General features: G+C 39.8%; 1 protein-coding gene across 6 annotated transcripts in view; it reads left to right on the forward strand.

Moving 5' to 3' along the window:
* Positions 1–22012, forward strand: part of COBLL1 (cordon-bleu WH2 repeat protein like 1) — a 115167-nt gene that overhangs the window by 59242 nt on the left and 33913 nt on the right. For 5 of the 6 annotated variants that reach the window (XM_089519854.1, XM_089519855.1, XM_089519853.1 and 2 more), the window contains exons 2-3: positions 16064–16246; positions 20951–21152. In XM_089519854.1, the coding sequence (XP_089375980.1) occupies positions 16064–16246; positions 20951–21152 (385 nt within the window). Of the gene's footprint in view, positions 1–14766; positions 14836–16063; positions 16247–20950; positions 21153–22012 lie in introns of those variants that run through there. The other variant, XM_089519856.1, reaches the window with a different exon arrangement.

Below are 22012 nucleotides of genomic sequence, written 5' to 3' on the forward strand. Positions count from 1 at the left end.
CAGCTGCATAGCCAATGTAAAAGTTTATGAAAGCTGAATCTCAAAAATTCTGGAGAGCCCCATATTGGTCACCATTAATTTGGGGATATGTTTGCCCATTGAGGCAGCATCTGCACTGTAGAAATAATGCAGTTTGACACTGCTTTAACTGCCATGGCCCACGTGTATAGCATTATGGGATTTGTAGCTTTGTGGGATATTTAGCCTTATCTGTCAGAGAGCTCTGGTGCTACAACAAACTACAAATCCCAGGATTCCATAGCATTGAGCCATGGCAGTCAAAGGGGTGTCAAACTGCATTATTTCTGCAGTGGAAATGCAACTTTAGTCTCTTAGATACTTAAAATGTGGCACAGCAGAATATTTTGAAGCTTTCAGAAAGGATCTTAGCATGATGACAAACCAACAATTATAGTGCCATTTCACTCAGTATCTCAGGTGCTGCAAGGCCTTCCCTGAGAAAATGTTAGGAGCCATTGGGAGGGTCTCTTCTCTGATGGGGATAGGCTTCTAACAGCTGCATTGCTTCCAGCTGCGTTTAAAGGTGTTAGTTTGTCAGATTGAAGAAAAACTTCTCTTTCCCCCACCTTTCACTTTGCCTGTCTCGTTTCAACAGGAATTTGGCAAAGAGTGGGAGTGGTGTGGAAATGCCTAGTCAGAAGGAGTGAATAAATGCTGACAGCTTCTATATGTGTGTTTTGTTCAAGGGAAAACATTCTTTCTCATCAGTACCAAGAACGAGGAGTAGGATTTGGAAGAGGACTGTAGTGTCCCTTTCATAAAACATTTCCATATGCTTCATACAAGTGTGGTAGTAGCAAAGAGGAGGAGCGAGGCTGGGATAAGACCAACAGCAACAACTTTGCAAAATTGCTTGTAAAGTTTTGTTTAAATAGGACTTTGAACTGTGTTCTCCCTCCCTCTCTCCCCTCCATGGACTAACAGGAGAGTAAAAGTGATCTTTGTATTCCATGATTGGACCTGACGTTACACGCGTAGATCCCGCTGCTGGTTAAGCACTTACTCTCAGAAAGTACCTGGGGTAAGTCTAATTCTGAAAGGAAGAAATATTAAAAATATAAAGAGATTGGGGGTGGAGTGGGGGGCAATAAATTGGCTTTACAGTGTGTTTGACATCCTTTTTTTTAAAATCATAACAAGCAAAATTCCATACCTGTTGGTAGATTGACAGCATTTGCCTTATGAGAACTGTAATAGGAGAAGAAAATTATCTCCTAATTTTGTATAGCTTTGTGGCAGTAAGCATGCAGTCCCAAGCACATTTCTTGGAAGTAAAAGCCCCTGCAGTTAAAGTGGTCTCAAACTGCATTATTTCTATAGTGTGTCTTGGAGCTAAGTTTCATTAACCACAATGGAGCTTACTTTTAAATAAAAATGTACAGACCAGTCTGCAAGTTTGCATTTTATCTTATCATTGTTTGCATGCTGTTAGTTCCTGTTGTAAAATTTTAACAGTGCCTTTCCTTGTACAGTTTTCTTTGTTTTCTTCAGCTTCTCTAATATAAGTTATAGAGTGAGGAGGATTTATTTTGCTTCTGAATTTGTTAGATAGATGAACATGCCTTTTGTTCATAAATATGAATCAAGTAGCAAAATCTTTTGAATAATATATCGGCATTGTTTAAATAGGTCTCAGTATTAAAGTTTGCTTATTTTCAGACATATGCCATATTTGAAATGGTTCATTGTTACAGAGTGTATTGACCTCATTAGAAATGTTTTATGTTAATCAATAAAAGAGCAATAAACTATAATCCCATTTATAGCAATGATCAAATGAAGTCCAGAACATATGCTAATGAGTAGTACTTCCACAAGTATATGTTTCCTAAATATTACAGAATTTAATTTAAAAATGACAACTCAACAATTTTTAAAAACAATTTTATTTGCATGCTACACGGAGGGCTTTTGTTGTATAGGCAACATATAAATTAGTCTTTGGACTGAGTGGACTGGGGACAGGCTGAAAGTAGGCTAGCATTTGTTTAGATATCAGTAGGAGATTGGCAGTAGGTTAGCAAGGATTTTTGACTTCAGGTATTTAGAGACAGCAAAAAAGGACAAGTTCCCACTCCCACAATTAACTTGCTGAAATGGCTACAGCTGCTGTTAAGGAAAGGAAAGAAGCAGCAACTGAATTTTATATGAAGGCTCAGTGACCTCAGTTCTTTCTGAAAGTAAGTTCCTGAACTTAGTATATGGTCAGAGTCGCCCTGTTTCATAGTATATCTTTAGTTCCCTTCAGACACTGTTTTGTATCTGGCTTTGGTTGGCAGAATGTGAGTTTCTAGTAGTAACAGAAAGCCTAAATACCCTAAAGAAACCATAATCTGTCTAATCTTGGAAGTTAAGCAGGGTCAGCCCTGGTTAGTACTTGGTTGGGAGACGGCCAATGAATACTAGGTGCTGTAGGCTATATTTGACAAACAAGTTGAAGTGCGCACATGCACACCCACACCCACACCACAGAGTAGTAACAGAACTTGATTCTACAAGCCTGAAATCTCTCCACCCTCCTTTCCTTTTTGGAACTGGAGTAAGAAATTACTTTTGGCAGTTTTACATCAAATGAGCTATAAAATGCACAAACTCAATTCTAAATTGACAGGTTTTCAGTTGATTAGTAAGGCTGTGACTGAGCTGGCTGAATACACATGTGAAATAATCCCTGCACTGAAAAACGTATATCTGGGACTAGAAGGTTCTTGGTTATCTTTCTCCTTGACATTTTGTTTCCTACGCTTGTATCTATCTTTCATGAGAGAACCACCATCCTGCAATAAATCTCTTCTCTAGCAATAACTAGCAACGATGACTAAAGTCTGACAAATACAGTGTAGCAGATAGGAAGTTGAGAGGTCCATTGATGGACCAGAAGTGGCATCGGACCTCTTTTCCCACCGACTCTCCAGTGTGTACATATTTAGTAGTGTGCACATCCTGGGAAATCCAACCCCTTCTTACAAGTTGCCACCCTGTTAGTAATATCCTCCAGAGACAACTGATGGAGTGAGGGGAGAGTTCTTGCATTCTTTTCCCATGCATCAAGCAATAATTTTAATACAGTGGAAGTGGATGCTCTTCATCATGTTCAAAGCCATGTCTGCAAAAGGAATGTAATCCAAAATTATGCTCCCAGTATAATAGACAAATTCTTTGTCTCCGCCTCATGTTGCAGATATTCCTGATGAACTTCAGCTGAATGTGGATTAGTTTCAGTCTTGCCATTAATTATGCCAACATGACATAACACTCACTCATTCCCCTTATTTCTTGGGGATTGGGTTCCATTCAATAGATCACCAAGTTCTGTTTCCTTTAGTTTTGTCTTTCTAGGAAATAGCAGCCTTGAATTAAAATCTGTACAACATACCATACCATATGCAAAGGGATCTTGTTGCGCCTTTGACAGTAACTGAAAGCAAGAAATTGGTAGTATGAACTTTTGTAGACTTCAGCCTACTTCCTCAGATGCACGTTAGTACTGTACCATGGTCATATAGGAAAAAATTTGAGCAGGCTTTTCTGTCTGCAGAAAGAAGAGACAGGAAGGATGATAACTGAATGATATTTCTTGGAAACACTAAGCTACATATAAATACTTAAATTCTGTAGGACTAAAAGGCAGACTTCTTAGAAACTATTTTCCCCATTATTTTGGTGGAAAGTTAGAAAAATGTAATAGTTTGATGCTATATTTTCTTAAAACTTTCATAGCTGTGAGTGAAGTCAGCTGCTTCTAAAATTTCTGACTGTTGTGACTGCTTCCTTCTGAATAGGCTCCAGGTGAGTTTCAAGGAAAGAAAGAAACAGTTGTATTCAATGAGCATAAATAAGGCACTGGTTCTTGACAGTTCAGGAAAAATATGCCAGGTCCCCTATGTCAGAAAACTTGGGGAGCACTGATGTATAGTATCAGATGAGAGTCAGTGTGGTATAGTAATTTGAGCATTGAACTATGACTATGAAGCACAGGGTTCTAACTCCTTCATGGCTGTGGAGACCCATTGAATGACCTTGGGCAAGTCACACATTCTCAACCTCAGAGGAGGGCAAGGAGAAACCCCCTCTGAACAAATTTTGCCAAGAAAACCCCATGATAGCTTCACCTTAGAAGGTGAATAAGTCGGAAACTACTTGAAAGCACACAAGAATATCAAAGATGACCCCATTATGTTCCCCAGGAAGTGCATCTTAAGGCACTGTGCTGTGACAGATTCTAATGATCTGTATGTAAAGATGTAGTATAGGATGTTTAGCTAATCTAAGATGTTCTACTTGAATTTGGCTGAGATCATAGTTTATCAAGGAGGCTTAAGATAAGATCAAAGGGTGCAAATACTGCTTGGTGTTTGTGTTTACATCCTACCAGCTTGCATTGTTTTAAGTGTTATATCTTAGCAAGCCTAAGGAAAGTAACTCTAATTACTTCACCTGAACAGACAGATGCTCTGTTTGATTATGTTATGCTAATAGCACCCTTAATAATTCCTATGTTGACCATATGCCTTTTGATGAAATGGGTTCACACTTTAAATCTATGTAGTCTGTTTAGAATACTTGAACAACTTCCATTTCCTAGAAGATTTGCATGTGGTTTGCATAACCTTTTGACATATGTTACTGCATAACATAGTGGTTGCTGCCTGGATTTAGTAAGGATCAAAGTGACCTGAATCTGAAAACACATGCAATGTTTAAGAATAGTTTCATGTACAGTTGGGATAGAAGGGGCCCTGAGAATTGTTCAGGAAAGCATTCCCAGGCATTGTGTAATTGTTTATCTGATTGTTATCTGATATTTGATTTGATATTTGATATTTGATCTTTTTAATTTGTTGTCTGCTTATTTTTATCTAATTCTATCTTGTATTATTTTCTGTTTTATATGTACGCCATTGGCAGGTTTCATTTTTATTGATTTTATTGTTTGTAGCGCTGTGTAAATCTACAGCGCTATATAAATAAAGTATAATAATAATAATAATAAGAATAAGAATAAGAAGAATAATTACCATCTTACTCTCCATAGTAAAAGAGGTCAGGAATGGAAAATCTGTGGCCTCCAGATGTCATTGAATTCCAATTCGCATCAGCTCTAGCCAGCCTAGCCAATGGCATAATGGGAATAGTAATTCATTAAAATCTGGAGGGTTAAACTATCCAGAACAAGAGAGAGAATATGGTGCCAAATGATTTAAAGCCTACAGCCCCTTGGACTCTCTTTCTGTGTAAAAGGTTCCTGTGGTAATACTTGTTTCTGGCTGTGACATTATTTATGTATTGTCCTGTCTGCAAACAAGAGAATCTTTGCTGTTCTCTCTGACTGAACACAGTTGGAATTTAGATTCTCACTCTCAACTGTCTCTTCCAAGAAATGGCTGAGCCTAAGGCTGGCTCCTGGGGGAGAAGTCTCTTTTCCATCCATCCCATCCTAGGGACTAGGAGTAGGAGCCATCCACCTCCAACTGGTGCTTTCAGGAGTTCTCACTGTCAGACTTAAAATCAGGGATGAACATGCAAAATGAACCTTGCTCAATTAGATCAAAGATCTATCTTGTTTGGCACTGTATACATCCTCAAGATGACCTACTAAGGCAGTCTCAACCCAGACATTCTTGCAATTGCATGCATTTTATGTTACCCAGCAACTCATATGCCAAGCTATACTGCCTGTGATATGGGAATTGATATATAGTAGCCACTGATAGCTCCAGACTGAAGAATATTTTTTCAGCGTTCTTGACAATCCATTTTCAGTTGAAATACTATAAAGAATTTGGGAGTTATCAATAGTCCTAGCCACATCACTTTGTTGCTGTGTGCCTCCAAGTCATATCTGACTTATGGCAACCCTAAAGTGAACTGATCACAGGGTTTTCCTGGCAGTGTTGCCTTCCTCTTAGGATGAGTGTTTGTGACTTGCCCTAGGTCACCTAACAGGCTTTCATGGCCGCACACAAATTTGCACCATGTTCTCCAGAGCTGTAGTCCAATGCTCAAACCACTACACTATGCTGGCTCTCAGCCATCTCACTATCATCCCTAATTCCAGTTTATTTATGTGTGAACTAAAAGGCACAGCTCTCATTGCAATGCAGGGATTCAACGGCTCACAACCCTCAATTGCATGAACTATTTAGTTCTGCTTTCTGTTTCCTGTCCTTTAACCAGTTTTTCCTGTTTGTGTCCATGACTTTAACCTGTCCGTGACAGCTGATTTGCTTGAGGACTCTTTGGTGTGGGACTTTGTCAAAAGCCTTTTGGAAGTCCAAGTTAAGAGTGTCCATCAGACCACTCCTTCTAATGTTTAGTGACACTTTACCTAAAAGAGCACTAAAAGGTTAGTGAGTCAGGACTTAGCTTTACAGAAACTATGCTTATTCTTCTCTAGCATTTCTATATGTTTCACAACTGAATAAAATTGAATAAAAATTCTCATCCATTTACCTGGAAAAGACGTTAAGCTAATGGGATTGTATTTCCTCTCTTCCCTAGGGTTGCCATACCTCAGGACCGCCAGACCGGGACAAACTTAGGACAACGTTTTCAAATGTAGGACACTGACCCCCCCCCCCCTTTTTTTTTTAAATGGAGGACACCCCACGCCCCTTCCCGGCCTCCAAGGACACCGAGACCTCCTTAAAGGCCAGGAAGGGGCACGGGGTGTCCTCCATTTAGTAAAAAAGTGTCCTACATAAAAAAGTGTCCCTCCTTCCTGGCCTCTGAGGAGACCAAGGCCTCCTTAGAAGCCAGGAAAGAGCGGGAGAGCCGGTGGCAATCGCCGCCGGCTTCCTTCTTCTTCCCTGGCTTTTAAGGAGGCTCCAGCCTCCTTAGAAGCCAGGAAAGAGAGGGAGAGCCGGCTGCGATCGCCGCCGGCTTCCTTCTTCTTCCCTGGCCTTTAAGGAGGCTCCATGGCAGCGTGTCTTCACCATAGCGTGTGTAAATACTGCGCCGCCGAAATGCTGTGTATCTGCCACAAATACGATTGGCCATGCAGCTTCCCAGTGGACTGGAGGCGTGCTGCTGTCTGAATGCCATGCCCCTGTCTGGTGGGAAGCTGGCTCTTCTTGACCATCTGTTTTGCCCCTGAGTTCTCACAAAGCAATGCAAAGTCTTTAATTTCATCATCCCAGCATGGTTATAGTGAACCTGGTTGATTATTAGGATTAAGTGCCATGGTCACTTGGCTTCTTTACATAAATCAAGGCCTTTGAGAAAATTTAATATTTATTTTATTTCTGTGCCACCTTTCTCCTGTAGTGGGACCCAAGGCAGCTCACAGATAAATTTCCAGGTGAAATGGCGGAAAAGTTGCTTGGTGGAAATTCCTGGGCTAAGCTTATTGTCAGAGCCAGTATTGTTAGCGCCAGTGTGGTGGCTTCAGTCTTGGACTAGGACACTGGAAGACCAGGGTTCGAATCCCTGCTTGGCCATGGAAATTTACTGGGTGACCTTGGGCAATTCACACACTCTCAGCCCCAGTGGAAGGCAAAGGTAAAACCCATCTGAACAAATTCTGCCAAGAAAACCCTCTTTTGCTGAAGAAAGAGAATCATCCCTCTATAACTGTCATCTTCCGGCCTGTGAGGGAGTTGACCAGGCAGGCCCAGCTCCACCAGGGATAGCCTGGAGAAGAGAATCCTCCCTCCATAACTGTCATCTTTTGGTCTGTGAGGGAGAGAATAGGCTGGCCCAGCTCCACCAGGGCTAGCCTGAAGAAGAAGAGCCCTCCCTCTGGTCCATCTGCCTTGGTCCAGGCCTCAGAGAGAGAGAAGAATGCTGGACCTGATCCCCTCCCTCCCTCACCATTCCCTTTCCTTTTGTGTCGTGTCTTTTTAGATTGTAAGCCTGAGGGCAGGGAACCGTCTATTATCCCCTCTGTTGTAAGCTGCGCAGATTCCCAGTGATTGGGCGGCATATAAATAAATCCTATTATTATTATTATTATTATTATTATTATTATTATTATTATGTTAAGTTGCCATGTCAGAAGTGATTTGAAGGCACACCACCACCTTATTGTACTTTCATGCACTCTGCCCCTCAATTTCCTTTTAAAGTAGAGCAATTCCTGTAGAATTGTCCATCAGTTTTAGAGTATGGTCTGTTCTTTCTGTGTGACAGTGCTAGTTAAGTTCCTAATTGTCCATACTGCAAGTGGATTCCTGTGTGCTCCAAACGTAACTAATATGCTATGTGACCTGTAGCTCAGCTGTAAATTGGTATAAATAGCTATTGGCACAGTAACAATAATGCAGTGATATAGGGCCAGAAGATGATTCTTGCCAATGTGTTGTCTTTGGTGTAATCAGATTTATGTGTAAATTCCTGATAGGCCAGGAGGCCTCTTCTACATGAGTTGGGAGTTTATACTTTCATATTGAGTGCCTGGATAAATCTGTCTCTCCTGGGAGAGTAGTTTATCCATTCTTCCCATACTGTGGATAAGGAAGAATTTCTGATCTGCTCTCTTTGGACCTTGGTTCATCATGTGATACAAAATGTTGCAGTACAGAATGCTCCTGTTCAGCCAAACTCTTTCCCAACATACTCATTTCCATTCCAGTTCTGTGTTTTGTGCCTGCTAATGTTTATGGCCACCGAGCATGCTTAGTCATTCCTGTGCCCCTCTTCCCCATTTAAGTCTCCTAAAATTTGTATGCTTCTGAAGACCTTTTGGGTTGCCCTGCATCTGCGGATTGGGTTGCCATAAATCAGGACCTCCAAACCGGGACAAACGTAGGACAACATTTTCAAATGTAGGACTTTTGGGGGGGGGGCAGGGGAGCAAATCCAAGCCTCTCCCTCCCAGCTTCACTTTCCTTCCCCCCAACCCCTTCGGGGGAGAGGAAATCCCCAGAAAGGAGAAGCCTGGGCAGCGGAGGACAAGCCTAGACCGAGGACGCAGGCTCCTGAGGGACTTGTGTGCTTGGCCCAGGCCTGTCCGCCAAGGCCACAGAGGACAAGCCTAGACCGAGGAAGCAGGCTCCTCTGAGGGGCTTGTGTGCTCGGCCCAGGCCTTTCCTCCGAGGCCACTCTCCTCTTCCCGGACCTCCCCTATCCTCCAAAGGGCTCTTTGGAGCTCTTTGAAGGGGAGGGAAGGGAAGCAGGAAAGGAGAGGAGAGACCTGGGCACTAGCCCGGTCCTGCTCTTCCCAGACCTCCCCTTTCCTCCAAAGGGCTCTTTTTGGAGCCCTTTGCAGGAAAGGGAAGGGAGCAGGGAAGGCGAGGACTCAGCGGCTGCGGAGGACAACCCCAGGCCTCTCCTCGGAGGCTTCATTTTCCTCAGGCCAAAGGGAGAAGCCTGACCCAAGCAGGGAAGGTAAGTAGGGAGGGAGGGAGGGAGGGCGGAAGCAAGGCGTGAGACTTTTGTCCCCAATCCGACGTCCCATGCTTCTTCACCGAGACTCTACTGTACACAGAAAGTGCACTTTGGGGGGAAAAAAACCTTTGAAAATGGGCACCCACCTCCTCCTCCTCCTCCTGTTTCCCCCTCCTCCTCCTCCTCCTCCTCCTCCTCGCCATGCACTAAGAAAGGGCGCTTTTCCCTCCCCCTGGCTGGCCCAGAGTCTCACTCCTCCTCCTCCTGCAAGGGTCCACCTCCTCCTTGAGGCTGGCCAATGGCAGAGTGGGGCTGGAAACAGCTCCGCCCCAGCTGCTGTGCCATTGGCCAGCCAGCCTCAAGGGGATGAGTGTTCCCTTTAGGCGCGATGGCTGCCGGCCGGGCCCAAACCTGGGATTTAGAGGGAACCGGACCGTGACCGTGCCAGTACACCCAAAACCGTTACAAGCATGGGCGCAGCAGGGTTATGGCATCCCTATCTGCGGATACCTTTCTCTCATGCATGGACAGTACAGTTTTGGTTTTATATCCACTGGGATTAAAAGAATGAGTTTGCTGTTAGAATATATGGTGAGTGATCTACACTGAAACAGTATTGTACAGATAAAGCCTTTGAATTAGGTGACTGAGATGTTGCAACCAGAACTTTCCTGTTAGGAGCTCATGTTGGAAATGGGGCAAGACAACAAAGGTTTACACAGTTTATTGTAGAGTCAGGCACACTTTCCTTAGATGCCTTAGAGACCTTGGCTGAAAGCATGATATATCTATATCAGAAAGCATGAGTATCTGGAGCCAATTTGGCTTTAACCTGCTGCTGAAAGTATGTTTTTTTGGCCTTTCAGACTATGAAAATGTCATTTGGACTTGGAGCTGGGTGAAAAGCTTTTCTGTTTCTAGGACAGTGCTGTTCAAAGGTCAGATTATCAGATCTGCAGAGGGGTCACTGCTAGTTTCTTGGAGAGAGACTGAAAGCAGCTGGGAAAGTTGGCTTTGGCTTTCAATGAGGTGCAGAATTCCTGCTGGACACTCTGCTTAATTGTCATGGTAATTTGCCCAGTTACATGACTTATTCCTATACTGATGGGATCAGCCACTTTTGCAGGAGTTAAGGTTCTCTAAGGGGAATACTTAAGGCAAACCTCCAGGGTTAAAGAAAATTTAGTGTTTTTGTGTAATGGCTGGAAATCAGAAAGTCTCATATCATTTCACAGTAGATGGAACTTGGCCTTTTTCAAGCACAACACTATACATGGCACTGTACTGGACTAGGGTTTAATTTATAGGAACAGTTCTCTTCATGTCAGCAAGCTCAGGAAATAGGAGCAACAAGGTGAAAATGATTGATATTGTCAGTAGCTTGTTTCCAATGGTAGTTTTCTGTGAGTGAAATGCTCTTCAATTTATATTAAGGGGAGGCTCTTGATTTCTTTTTTTATCTATTACAGTCCTGCAAGCCATATTTCATCATGTTCCTAAGGGTCTCCCAGATTTCAGGAGCAGTTTTTATAGAGGCACGAGGGGCTGCAGTGGATAGGGCCAATAGAAGCATTAGGTACATTGCCTGCCACTAGTTTTTCCACTAGCACAAAGGCACTAGTGGACATAACCTCAGTGGTAGACGTAATAGTATTGATTTGTTTTGTATTATCTTTTGATGGTGAGTATGACCCCCATACTCATATCTGAAAAAATAATTTCTCTCTAGGCATTTTCTAGGTCCTACAGTGCAATTCTGTGGTAAGCTTCTTGCAGAAGTTGGCCACAGAGTCATGCTGGAGGACCTAGAAATGCCTAGAGAGATGTTGTCTCTAGGAATCTCTAGGTCCTCCAGCATGGCTCTGTGGTCAGCCTCCACCAGAAGTCATTCATTTCAATGAGGTTTGCTATTATCCTCAGTTTCACATTTCCACGGTAAGTTTGGGGACATATCCTGTTCAGTTACAGAGGTTCATATTGTAATGCCAATCTGTACAGTTTACTGACTGCTGTTCAAAGTCCCTGAAAGATTCCTTAGCTTGGGGAGAGTTATCTGTTATCCCCCAGAATCTCTTCCATTGACCATGTTTCCTGGGAAAATGTGGAAATCATAGTCTAACAAAAGTATATTTTCTCCACTCACCCCAAAAAGGTCTGGCTGTTTCATTTATGTTCAGCTTGTTGCATTCACAGAAAAATGCAGCTGGTCGTTGTGAGAAAGAGGATGCTGGCCTAGACAGGCCTTTCATCTGACCCAGGAAGGCTCTTTTTGTGTACTCCTTGATTTTCCTTAGAGCTTTAAGATTAACAGAAGCCACAGTGGGTTGAGACCAGAAGTGAATATTCGGGGATCTAAGTAACACCCAGAAGTTCTGAAAGCAGTAAATAGCCATTTGTTTTTGTTAAGTAGCATTTTTTTTTAAAAAAAAATACAAAATATAGGGCGAAGTAGGAGTAACTGACTTCAGTGTTACAGATTGGTTGTTTGATTTGTCTTGTGCCATGCACTCACTTTCCCATGCTCTTTTGAAATGACCTTTCTAAATATAAATACTGAAATTTCTCATAATTCAGATCTCTGCTTGTGGTTTGAAAGCCCCCCCCCCCCCCATGCTCAGAGTATCATGTATTACTCTAATAAAATCAAGATTATTTAAAAAATGCATAGTCTATGAAAGACCCAGCACTATCTCCTTCTGGTTTTGTTTTAGTATGAAGCAAAATATTGAAATACTATCTTTTTTCCCAAGAGATTTTATTAGTTTTTTCAAAACATTATATATATGTTTGTGTGTGTATGTATGTATGTATGAAACAGGACCACTCATTTACACACATAACACAATCTTAAATTTAAAAAAATCACACTGAACTACATTAACCCAACCCCTCCCTCACCCCTTATATAAAACTGAAACACGTAACACCTTAAACACACATTCATTGATCACAACTAACACAAACTATAGTTGACTTCCCAAGCCTGAAAAAATTAACAGTATATATGATTTCTCAGTAGATCTATCTACTTTTAATGTCATTTCTGACCTATATAATTATACAAAATTGCTTCAAACATCAGTTTCCACAAACAAAACTTTTATCTTCTTTTAAAAAATTATCCAACCATTTTTTTTGTCAGAGTCACCATTTTATCGATGTCAACCAACTCAAAGGAAATTATCCATTTATCATCTGTAGGAAGGCAATCCTTTTTCAAGTTTTGGGTAAACAACTGTCTTGCTGCAATAATCATATAATGTATCACTTTTAGTTTACATCTTTAAATTTCTCCTTTGATATACGTAACAAAAACAATTCCTGTTTTAATTCAATTCTGCGTTTGAAAATTGATCCTATTACCTTCTGTTCCCAGTAGCTCTGTTCTTTATCACAGGGCCACTATACATGTGATAAAAAGTGCCTTCTTGTACTTCACATTTCCAGCATTTGCTTTTTAAGTCCTTTATACATTTTAGACAATTTTTCTGGGTATCAAATACCATTATCATCTTATAAAAAGTCTATATTATATTATATAATGATAGCTCTTTCAAGCGTATGTTATAGCCCAAATTCTGGGTTCATTTAACCTAACAGTCTTTTACCTGTTTACCTTCTATTTCTAGTTTCAAAACCTTTTACACATTTACTGACTCAAATGTTTATCATCAGCACATAAATTAAACTCAAACTCTTTTTTTCATTATGAGACCCCCAAATTTTTTTTTATCAACCTTAAATCTTTCCAATAATTGCTTATAATGATACCAATGAAAGTCAAATCCCTCTCATCTATATTACTATCAATGTTGTTCTATACATTATTTGTAGCAAAGTACTCATTGTGCTGATACCTTTATTAGGCCAACCAGGAAGTGCAAACTTTACCATCCCAGCTTTCAAATCCCACAGGCTTCTTCATCAGGCAAAGATGGTTAAATAAAAATAGCACAAGAGAAGAAAAGAGATGCTGTTATGTCCACAGGACTGCATCTTGCTTGAGATGTTACAGACATTATAGTGGCCTGTTGTCCATTTTCAGTTTTGAAAAATAGAGGTGGTTTTTTTATAGTTATACTAAACTAAAATAGAGGGGCCACAGCCTATGTGAACTGTTATGTCTGGAGGCTTCCATGTGAAATAGTTCACTTTGGGGCATAGGAGGGTCTGTAATTGGCTCCATTTGATTTTTTCAGGTCTTTTAGCTGGCTACTGCTGGATCAGTTACATAGGAACCCACCACACTGGGTTTATGTCTGCAGGTGGAGAATGATGGAGGTCCACCTTTGCTAAATCATGACTGCCTCAAAGTGGCTTGAGGTGTGCCATCAATGTTTTCTTGATATATTTGTTCAGAGGGGGAGTGCCTTTGCCTTCCTCTGAGGCTGAGTGAACGTGACTTGCTGGTCACCTACTACTAAGTTTCCATGTCCAAGTAGGAATTTGCTCCGTAGTGTTGTAGTCCAGTGCTCAAACCACTATGCCATGCTGGTGCTCCTTGGGTGGCTTAGAATTTTTTTTTTTAATTACACAGTTCAAAGTACTACAGAGCTAAAAGCTTTTTATTCCTTTTCAAAAGACACAGATCAGAGACATGATATCCCACTATAATTAAAATGTTATATGGACATTCAAACTATGTAGATCCTGCTACTTAATTCTGAGTTTAAATTATTTGTGGTTAGGTTTTCAGGGGTCTTTTAAGTTTTTGTTTATATTCTTCACTTAACTTTGTGCTAACAATGTGGTGTTTTGAGGTTACATGAAAGGTAAACTTATTTTTAGTGACTGCAAGCAGACTTCTAAAACATGAACAAATATTGGCAATACAATTAATATTTATTTCAAAACTTGTGACCCTTTGTGTGTGTGTATGTGTGAGTGAATGTGTGTGTGTGTGTGCGAGCAATGCTTTTTAAACCCTAATATAGAACACATTTTGAAGCGTTTTTAAAAACAAACAAAATCAAGGTCCACAGTATTTTAATTGGTGGGCCATAAGGATTTGTAGTGTTGTGAGCACAGTTAGGTTAGAATTGACATTTTTAGTCTTCAGCATTACCAGATTTTATTTTGTTACAAACACAACTTCTTCAGTCAGATTAAATGCACGCACACACATGCCGCAAGCTGTGATTAATTCCTTGCATGACGGGGCTGGATTAGTACATAGTGAGTGATTCAGCACCACTTTATGCATGCCTTTTTGGACTGCTTACTCATTTCTAGTTGTTTGATGTCTCAAAAGAGCATGTTACTGGTCTAGCTGATTTCCCCTCTTCTGCAACAGCGTTGCACCTAGCAATAGATGTGTTGGCACAGGAGAAATGGTTGCATCTTCCCAGCAGCAAAGTTCTTCCACTGCTTGGAAAATAAGATTTCCCCACAGCAAGCTTACCAACCATGGAAGGAATGCACAAGTATTAATGGCAAAGGATTGCCTCTGTTTATTCTGTATTTGGATTTTATCAAGACTTTGGCATGGTGAGCTGGAGAGAAAGACAAACTTGGTGATTGGATTTTCTAGTGCAACGTAGCCAAAATACTGTATGTTTAGACTGTAAATATTCTGATTTTTACATCTAGTTTCTTCTGTCATACAAAAGCGATTTAAATAATTTTATGGTGTACTACTGTTTGTGGCTTGTCTTCTTGAGTGTGTGACACAGTTTACAATTTCTCTTTATATGTTATTTTACCATTCTTTTTTAAATAGAGCAAAAAGGAACTATTATAAAACAGAGGGGTATTTTAAATTTTTTACTTCACCTTCGTATAAGAGAATTAAATATTCTGGATTGCATCCAACAGGTTGTGTCTACTAACAAAACAGATTATCTTCCTCTTCCACAGTCCTCAGTGTGCCCCCAACATTTTATTATTATTATTATTAACCTTTATTTATGAAGTGCTGTAAATTTACACAGCGCTGTACATGCAGTCTTTTTAGTTAGATGGATCTCTGCCCTTGGGCTTACAATCTAAAAAGACATGACACAGAAGGAGAAGGGAGTGGTGGAGGGAAAGGGTAAGAGGTTACATCTGTTCTAGAGGTTGGGGGAACTCTTCAGATGAGTTATTGGCATAGTAGTTGCAGAGAAAAGGGAAAATAGAATACTGTATGGTTGAGGTCATGGTTATCTCTAATAGTACATTCCCAGTTATTATCTTTACTTCCAGAAAGTGGGACATTTGTAATTAGAGTTTGAAATCATACCAGCCAAACTCAAAGGGCCAGTATCAGTTTTATCTTATCAGGACTCTGTACATTCAGATGCAAACTCTCAGTTACAATAAATGTGAGGTTGGGCAGCTAGATAAAGTTAATTTAGACAATGTTAATTGTAGCATTGTAAAGAAAAGATAATTGTGTATGTAGCAGCGACAGGAGCAGGGGGAGAGATCAACTGATTAATAGTAAAAGGTTTCAGGATGTTTGTTCAGAAAATATTTTCACTGAATTATTTAATTAATTTATCCTGGCCCCTTGGTTTGGCCAAGGAATTTAACTGAGCTTGGACAATCAAGTTCAGGGATAGAACAGTTTCTTTTGCTTTTGAGGATCAAGGACTGTATAGTTTTGTTAAACTTTAAAGGCTGTATAGTTTTGTCAAACTTTGGGGGAATTCAGCACTTCTAGAATCCAGGTTGTTCCATTGATTTTAATTCTTTTCACTGATTTTATTGTTTTGGAATTTTTGTTCTGTTTCAGACGGAAAGGCAAGCCTAAAGCTCCTCTTCCTCCATCAGAGAAAAGAATCACTGACTGTTCTTTTGATGACTCAGAATTAACTAACTTCACTATGGAACAAAAAGAGAACATAATTGACAGGGACATTGAGCTGTCTGTGGTTCTCCCAGGGGATGTGATCAAGTCCACAATCGTTAATGGCAGGTATGTTGAAAAAAGAGTTCATGCTGTTTTGCAGTGTATCACTGAATTCCAAACTAAATTTTCAAAAAGACTTTTTAAAAGCTATAGGTATTTTAGATGCTACAAGAATTTCTCCACCTTCTGAAAGCATACTAAGCAGTAATCATTTAAAATCACAATATTTTCATAAAGCCAGGGCATAAAGCAAAATACAGCAGAATCAAAACAGGATGAATAAAATCAGCTTTTGGGTAAAAATGTTATCTGACAAAATAGGGCTGGTGGAATTAAAAAAGGATTTACAAGCTGGTGGAGGATCATTTAACATGGGGCATATAAATCTGGTGATACACTCCACAGTTTATGTCAACTCAGAGGATCCTAATTCTTGTCACACCCGACCATGCTTCCATGATGGGCAGAATACAGAAAAAGGGATTTACCAGCAGATCTTAAGCAGGAGGCAGGTTGTTAAAAGAGGATACAACAGCAGGAAGTGTATTCAAAGGGTATTTATGAAATGTTGATTTCAGTACACCTGTGGTGAGTGGAATTCCATGTATGTGTACATTGTAATGCAGTGAGCACATAATGTGTGTCCTTCATGCACACAAGATTTGCTTACCTTGAAATATGACAGGGTCTTTAAGTGTATGTGTATGTGTATGCATGTGCATGTGACTGGGCACATCACATTTCCCCCCCAGAATTATTTTTTAAACATCTTTTGCCTCATGAAGAAGCCAGTGGAGCTTTGAAAGCTTGCATGATGTGTTTTATGCATTCCATTCATCAGATAAAGGTATTGCACTTCTGGGGATTTTGTATTTTGTTGTACTTTACTAGTTAGTTACTCATAACATAGTATTTGGGGGCTTCGTTGCTTTCAGGCCTGAAATTTGGACTGGTAGAAGTATTCCATTTTAGTTTAATATTTCCTGAATATTTGCTTGAAAAGAAAGTCAAACAGTAATTCTTTAAGAGACAGTCATTATTCATTTTCTATATAAAAAGAAGGGAAGGTGTGGGAATCAATGAGTTGCAGCAGCTGTAAGTCTAAGCAATACACACACACTGTCTCTACTCTTTTCTGGCACATATGCGCAATTATACAGAAGGTACATGCATGGAGATATGAGTAGCTGCTTCAGATCCAGTTGTGTTGCTGCAGGGATTGCCAACTGCATCCTGAACTCCTTTTGGACCTTGGCCACATGGTTACTGGCACTTAGAAAGTTTTCATCACCTGATTTTGTAATGGCGTCCAATGTAACATATATTTTGTCATTACTGTTCCTAGTTCAGTTTACAGTGCTATCACACCTCAAGGGCAAGACCAGTATATCTTCAGTCAGTATCTCAGTAAAACTGTCTTGATTTGACTTGACTTGACTTGAGCATCCATGGAGTTTGCTATCCATGGGAGGTTGTGAAACCAAACCCCAGGCAAGGGTCCACCATATTCACACTCCACATTGGCTAGCCTGTGTAACTAATTGTTCAAGGTTGGAAGAATGTCTTTAAGTAAGGATTGGCCTGCCACTCTATGCCTGTGAGAGGATAGTAATTTTCTCCAAAATGGGCTGTATTTTGTTGATGCTGTTGAATGGTTTCTGCTGGAGATGTAGGTGACAATTTATGGTATTGTATTATTTTCTGTTTTGGTTCTGTTTCCTAGTAGCTTGTTCTGGGAACAAGTCTTGCCTTGCCAGTTGTTTTTTCACTTCATTTAGTAGATGCTATGGTAATTCCTTGAATTCCTCTCCCAGGTATTCAAACATATGTGGAGACTTGGCTATAGACAACAGGTTTGATCATGTGTTCCAGGTGGAAGCAAATCTGTATGTATAGTAAACCATGGGTTTTTGAAGTAACTTGGTGCTTATATGTGCATTATGTAATTGCACACTGGTGTTGAAAAAATGAACTTGCTGTGTGGATTGTTGTAGTCTCAGGGTAGGCTGCTGAACTTCTAGGGGAAATTCTCATGTGATTAAATTCCACAAGTCCAGATGATGAAGATGTCACAATGACACCATACAGACAGGCCAAAATAAAGCTGCTTCGGGTCACTTTGGAGATAGGACACATGCATCATTTAAATAGCCTAAGAGTCCAGAAGCCGCACCAAAGCCACGATCCAGTCCTAAGGACTGGAGCACAGCTTTGGCACAGCTTCTGGACTCTTAGTACACATGCATCAATTAAACAGCATACTTCCAAAGTGACCCGAAGCAGCTTTATTTTGGCAGTCTGTATGGGGCCAATGTATCCCAGGTAGAGGTTTTGGGTTACAGGAACTGAGGAAGCTTTTTTTTGCCCCCATGGGAGCCATGAATATGTTTGAATATGAAGACAGATGAGCTGTTGAGATGAAGTATTATTAATTCTTTTTCTTTTTCTCCTCCTCCTCCTTTGTATCCCCCTTTCTCCCCAAAATTGAGACTCAAAGCAACTTATAATTTAAAAGAATGGTACAATTAAAAGCATACAAAAAGTGAGCATGAAAATAGAATAAAACTATTCACAATATTAAAAGAAAGCACAAAAAATAAAATGAAGTTTTAAAAAGATAAAAAGCTATTTAAAATAGTTCAGTTTAAAATAATAACAGCATGCCTAGCCTATCCAAATAAAAAGAGTTTAGCCAGCCTGAAGTATGACTACAAAGTGACAAGAGTTAAGTGTGCTCTAGACCTACTCAATTTTTTGATTACTTATAGCCAAGCAGTAGAATATGAATTTGACTTTTTTCAGGAAAAGGAATTCCTTTTGTTCGTGTGTTTCTTCCAGTTTATCTCTTTAAAAAAAGAATTATGAGAGGTACTTGAATTTGGCAGTACCACAGTTGTTGAGATTTAAAACAAAATTTTAAACTCAACATGGTAGGGACTCGGTTGTGGTGGATTAAGTACTAGTTTTTCTCCACTGGACAGATTCAAAAGCAACAAAACACTTTTTGTACCTCTTCAATTGCCTCCGGGTTGCATCTTGCCTTTCAATCACCAAGAGTTAAATTGGTGTCCTAGTATTTTAAGCAAGTAAACATCAGTGTGCTCCTAAGTATTAAATAGTTTGCCTCTGCTTCTCTCCCTCCCTCACCTTTTTCTGCTGAAATTATTTTAGTAAGGCAATCATTCATTTTATAAGGCATGTTTTGCTTGTTTGTAAACTCAGTGAGTAATATATTGGAGAAGAAATCTGCTAGTCAACATGCAGCTCACAGACACAGCAGTTGACCCTCAAAAAGTAGGCCTGGGGAAGAAGAAGCATGGAATGTACTTTTTGCAGCAATCCTTGGCTTTTATGCTATTTGGTAGTCTCTTTCATTGAAATGTTTATTGAGTCTCACATTCAACAAGGCCCTTTTTATAATTGAGGGAGACATTGTGTAAGCTGTTCCAATTAGTAAGTGGAAAAATTATTTCATCATAATCTCTGCTATTCATTATCAGGGTTGACCTAAGAGCAACTTTAAAGCTACAGATTAAAGTTTCTGTGTGGAACAGGACTATGCAGAAGCTTAACGCAAGTGGGAATGTTGTTTTTGTAGTCACTGAGGCATTCTACAATTTTTTTGTCTTGCGCAGGTATTCAGGTTCTCTTTGCAGCAGTATTTTGAGTCCTGTAGTTGCATTTTGTTTACCCATGCATCAGCTGCTGAAAGCGAATCATATTTTGAACAATCAAATATCTGAACACAATGAAAGGAGAATTTTTCAAATTTCTAATAGGAAAAATGCTGCATTTCTTGTAGAAGAGCTTTGACCTGCCTTGTCTTTGTATATACCTTATCTTAGGTATTGTGTATGAGATGAGTCAAGAATGAAAACGAGTACCGTACATTCCAGTTAATTTTCAAATGATACAGACTGATCAAGGGATTAATTACTTTTGTGTGAAAGAATAATTAACACAATTCAGTTAATTTGCAGAGATTTCAAAGCAGTTGTGCTTAATGGCATCTGCTCTAACAGTTTATGTTAAGCCCTACAAGTAAGAATAATATGCTTTGCAATAAAGGCTATAAATTATAGACATAATATACCGGAATTTACTTTTGTAAATGTAAATGCCTTTGAATAATTTTCATAGACCATGTGTACATAAATAAATGGGGTAAATAACTAAACTCAGAAAAGCAGTGATGAGAAGCATGCAACAAGATATTGCTAATCAAACAATACTGTCACATATTTAAATCTGGTGAAATTCAACTGACTATTTGGTAGAACTTTTTTTACTTTGGAACTTGAATGTGTTTTCATGTATGTATGTTGGAGTTTCTTATGACAAAAATTCTGTGATCAAAATCTGTTATGCTGTGGTTTTATTCCAACAATTTTCTTTTGTATGAAAACAATAATTTCCTTTCTGGGATGAAAAATGGGAAAGACTTACCTGTTGGCATATAACTATTTTGCACAACTCTTGTTATTATAAGTATGATTAACATTTTTGAAATGAAAGTGTTCCCAGAGTCACCAGAGTAGCTCTTAAATGAGTGGGGATGTGTGTGTGTGTGTGCAGACAAGAGGCTGTTTCAGGGGTTGCTGTGTCCCAGTGATACTGTCTTCAAAGTCGACCTTCTGTGAATTGTGCTTTATGCGATGTTTGTTTTTCAGATCTATAAGCTTGTATGACAAGAAGGCAGTAGGTATTGTCAGTGGCTGCTTTTGCTTAATGACTTTGGGGAAATTATAGGCACTTTTACTTTCCTTTCAGCAAACCAATGATGGACTTACTGGTATACCTTTGTGCACAATACCGTTTAAATCCATCAAGCCACACTATAGACCTGATGTCAGTAGAGAAGAAACAGATCAAATTCAAACCAAATACACCCATTGGGATGCTTGAAGTTGACAAAGTGATTTTAAAGCCAAAACAGATGGATAAGAAGAAACCCACTCCTGTTATCCCAGAGGTGAGATTATAAAATGTCACAATTATTCTTTCTCCTGTCTTCTTTCTGCAAGCTTTTTATAGGTCACATTCTGAAGACTCTGGAGGGAGCATAATTTAGTAGTATTACTTAGATTTGTTCATAAAATTCAGTTTTGAAAGTTATTGGAAATTAGGATACATTTGTCAAAAGTTCTGCCTTGGCTGCTGTGCAAATACGATCTTGCACAATTTAGACATAGGAGTTCTACGTGAGACATAACCATACATGCCATAATTTTTTGCTTGTATCCTTGATGGCTGGGAAAGGAGGATACCTATTTTTACTATGGGCTCCTAATATCTGTAATCTGCTATAAGGAGTGGTGCTGGGCAAGCCTTGCCTTTTGGTGAGGACAAAAAGTTTTTCCTGTCATGCTCTGAGTTCTCTTTCTCTCTGGAAGGTCAAATTACTTAAGTATGGGCAAATGTGTGGGATTCCCTCAACCACGTCTGCAGGCAACTTAACCCCTAAAAAGTGCCCAAATAAATTTCTTCCAGGCAAAATGGTGACCAGCAGTGACATTGCATCCCATCCAGTTGCCAGGTTGGCTAGGATATGACCTCAAGAGGGAGGTATGGGGCGATTTTTAGAAGTTTTTGAGGGGATTTTTCATTATTGGTGTGCATTTTCATGCACCTGAGATAGTGTTATGATTTTGTGTTAAAATCATAATCATTCCACCTTCACTGCTCCTGAACTAAAGGGTGTAACTGGTGTGAGTGGGGACAGGTCTGGATCTTTCATTCATTGTTTACTCTAGAATAAATAAATCGGACTGAATTTTAACATAAACCCTGATGTATATGTGGAGGGCCTTTGTTGTGGTTCCAGAAATGAGG

Source organism: Sceloporus occidentalis, unplaced genomic scaffold, assembly GCF_023333645.1.
Source record: "Sceloporus occidentalis isolate IW3139 unplaced genomic scaffold, rSceOcc1.0.p SCAF_4, whole genome shotgun sequence".
In the NCBI taxonomy this organism is placed as follows: domain Eukaryota; kingdom Metazoa; phylum Chordata; class Lepidosauria; order Squamata; family Phrynosomatidae; genus Sceloporus; species Sceloporus occidentalis.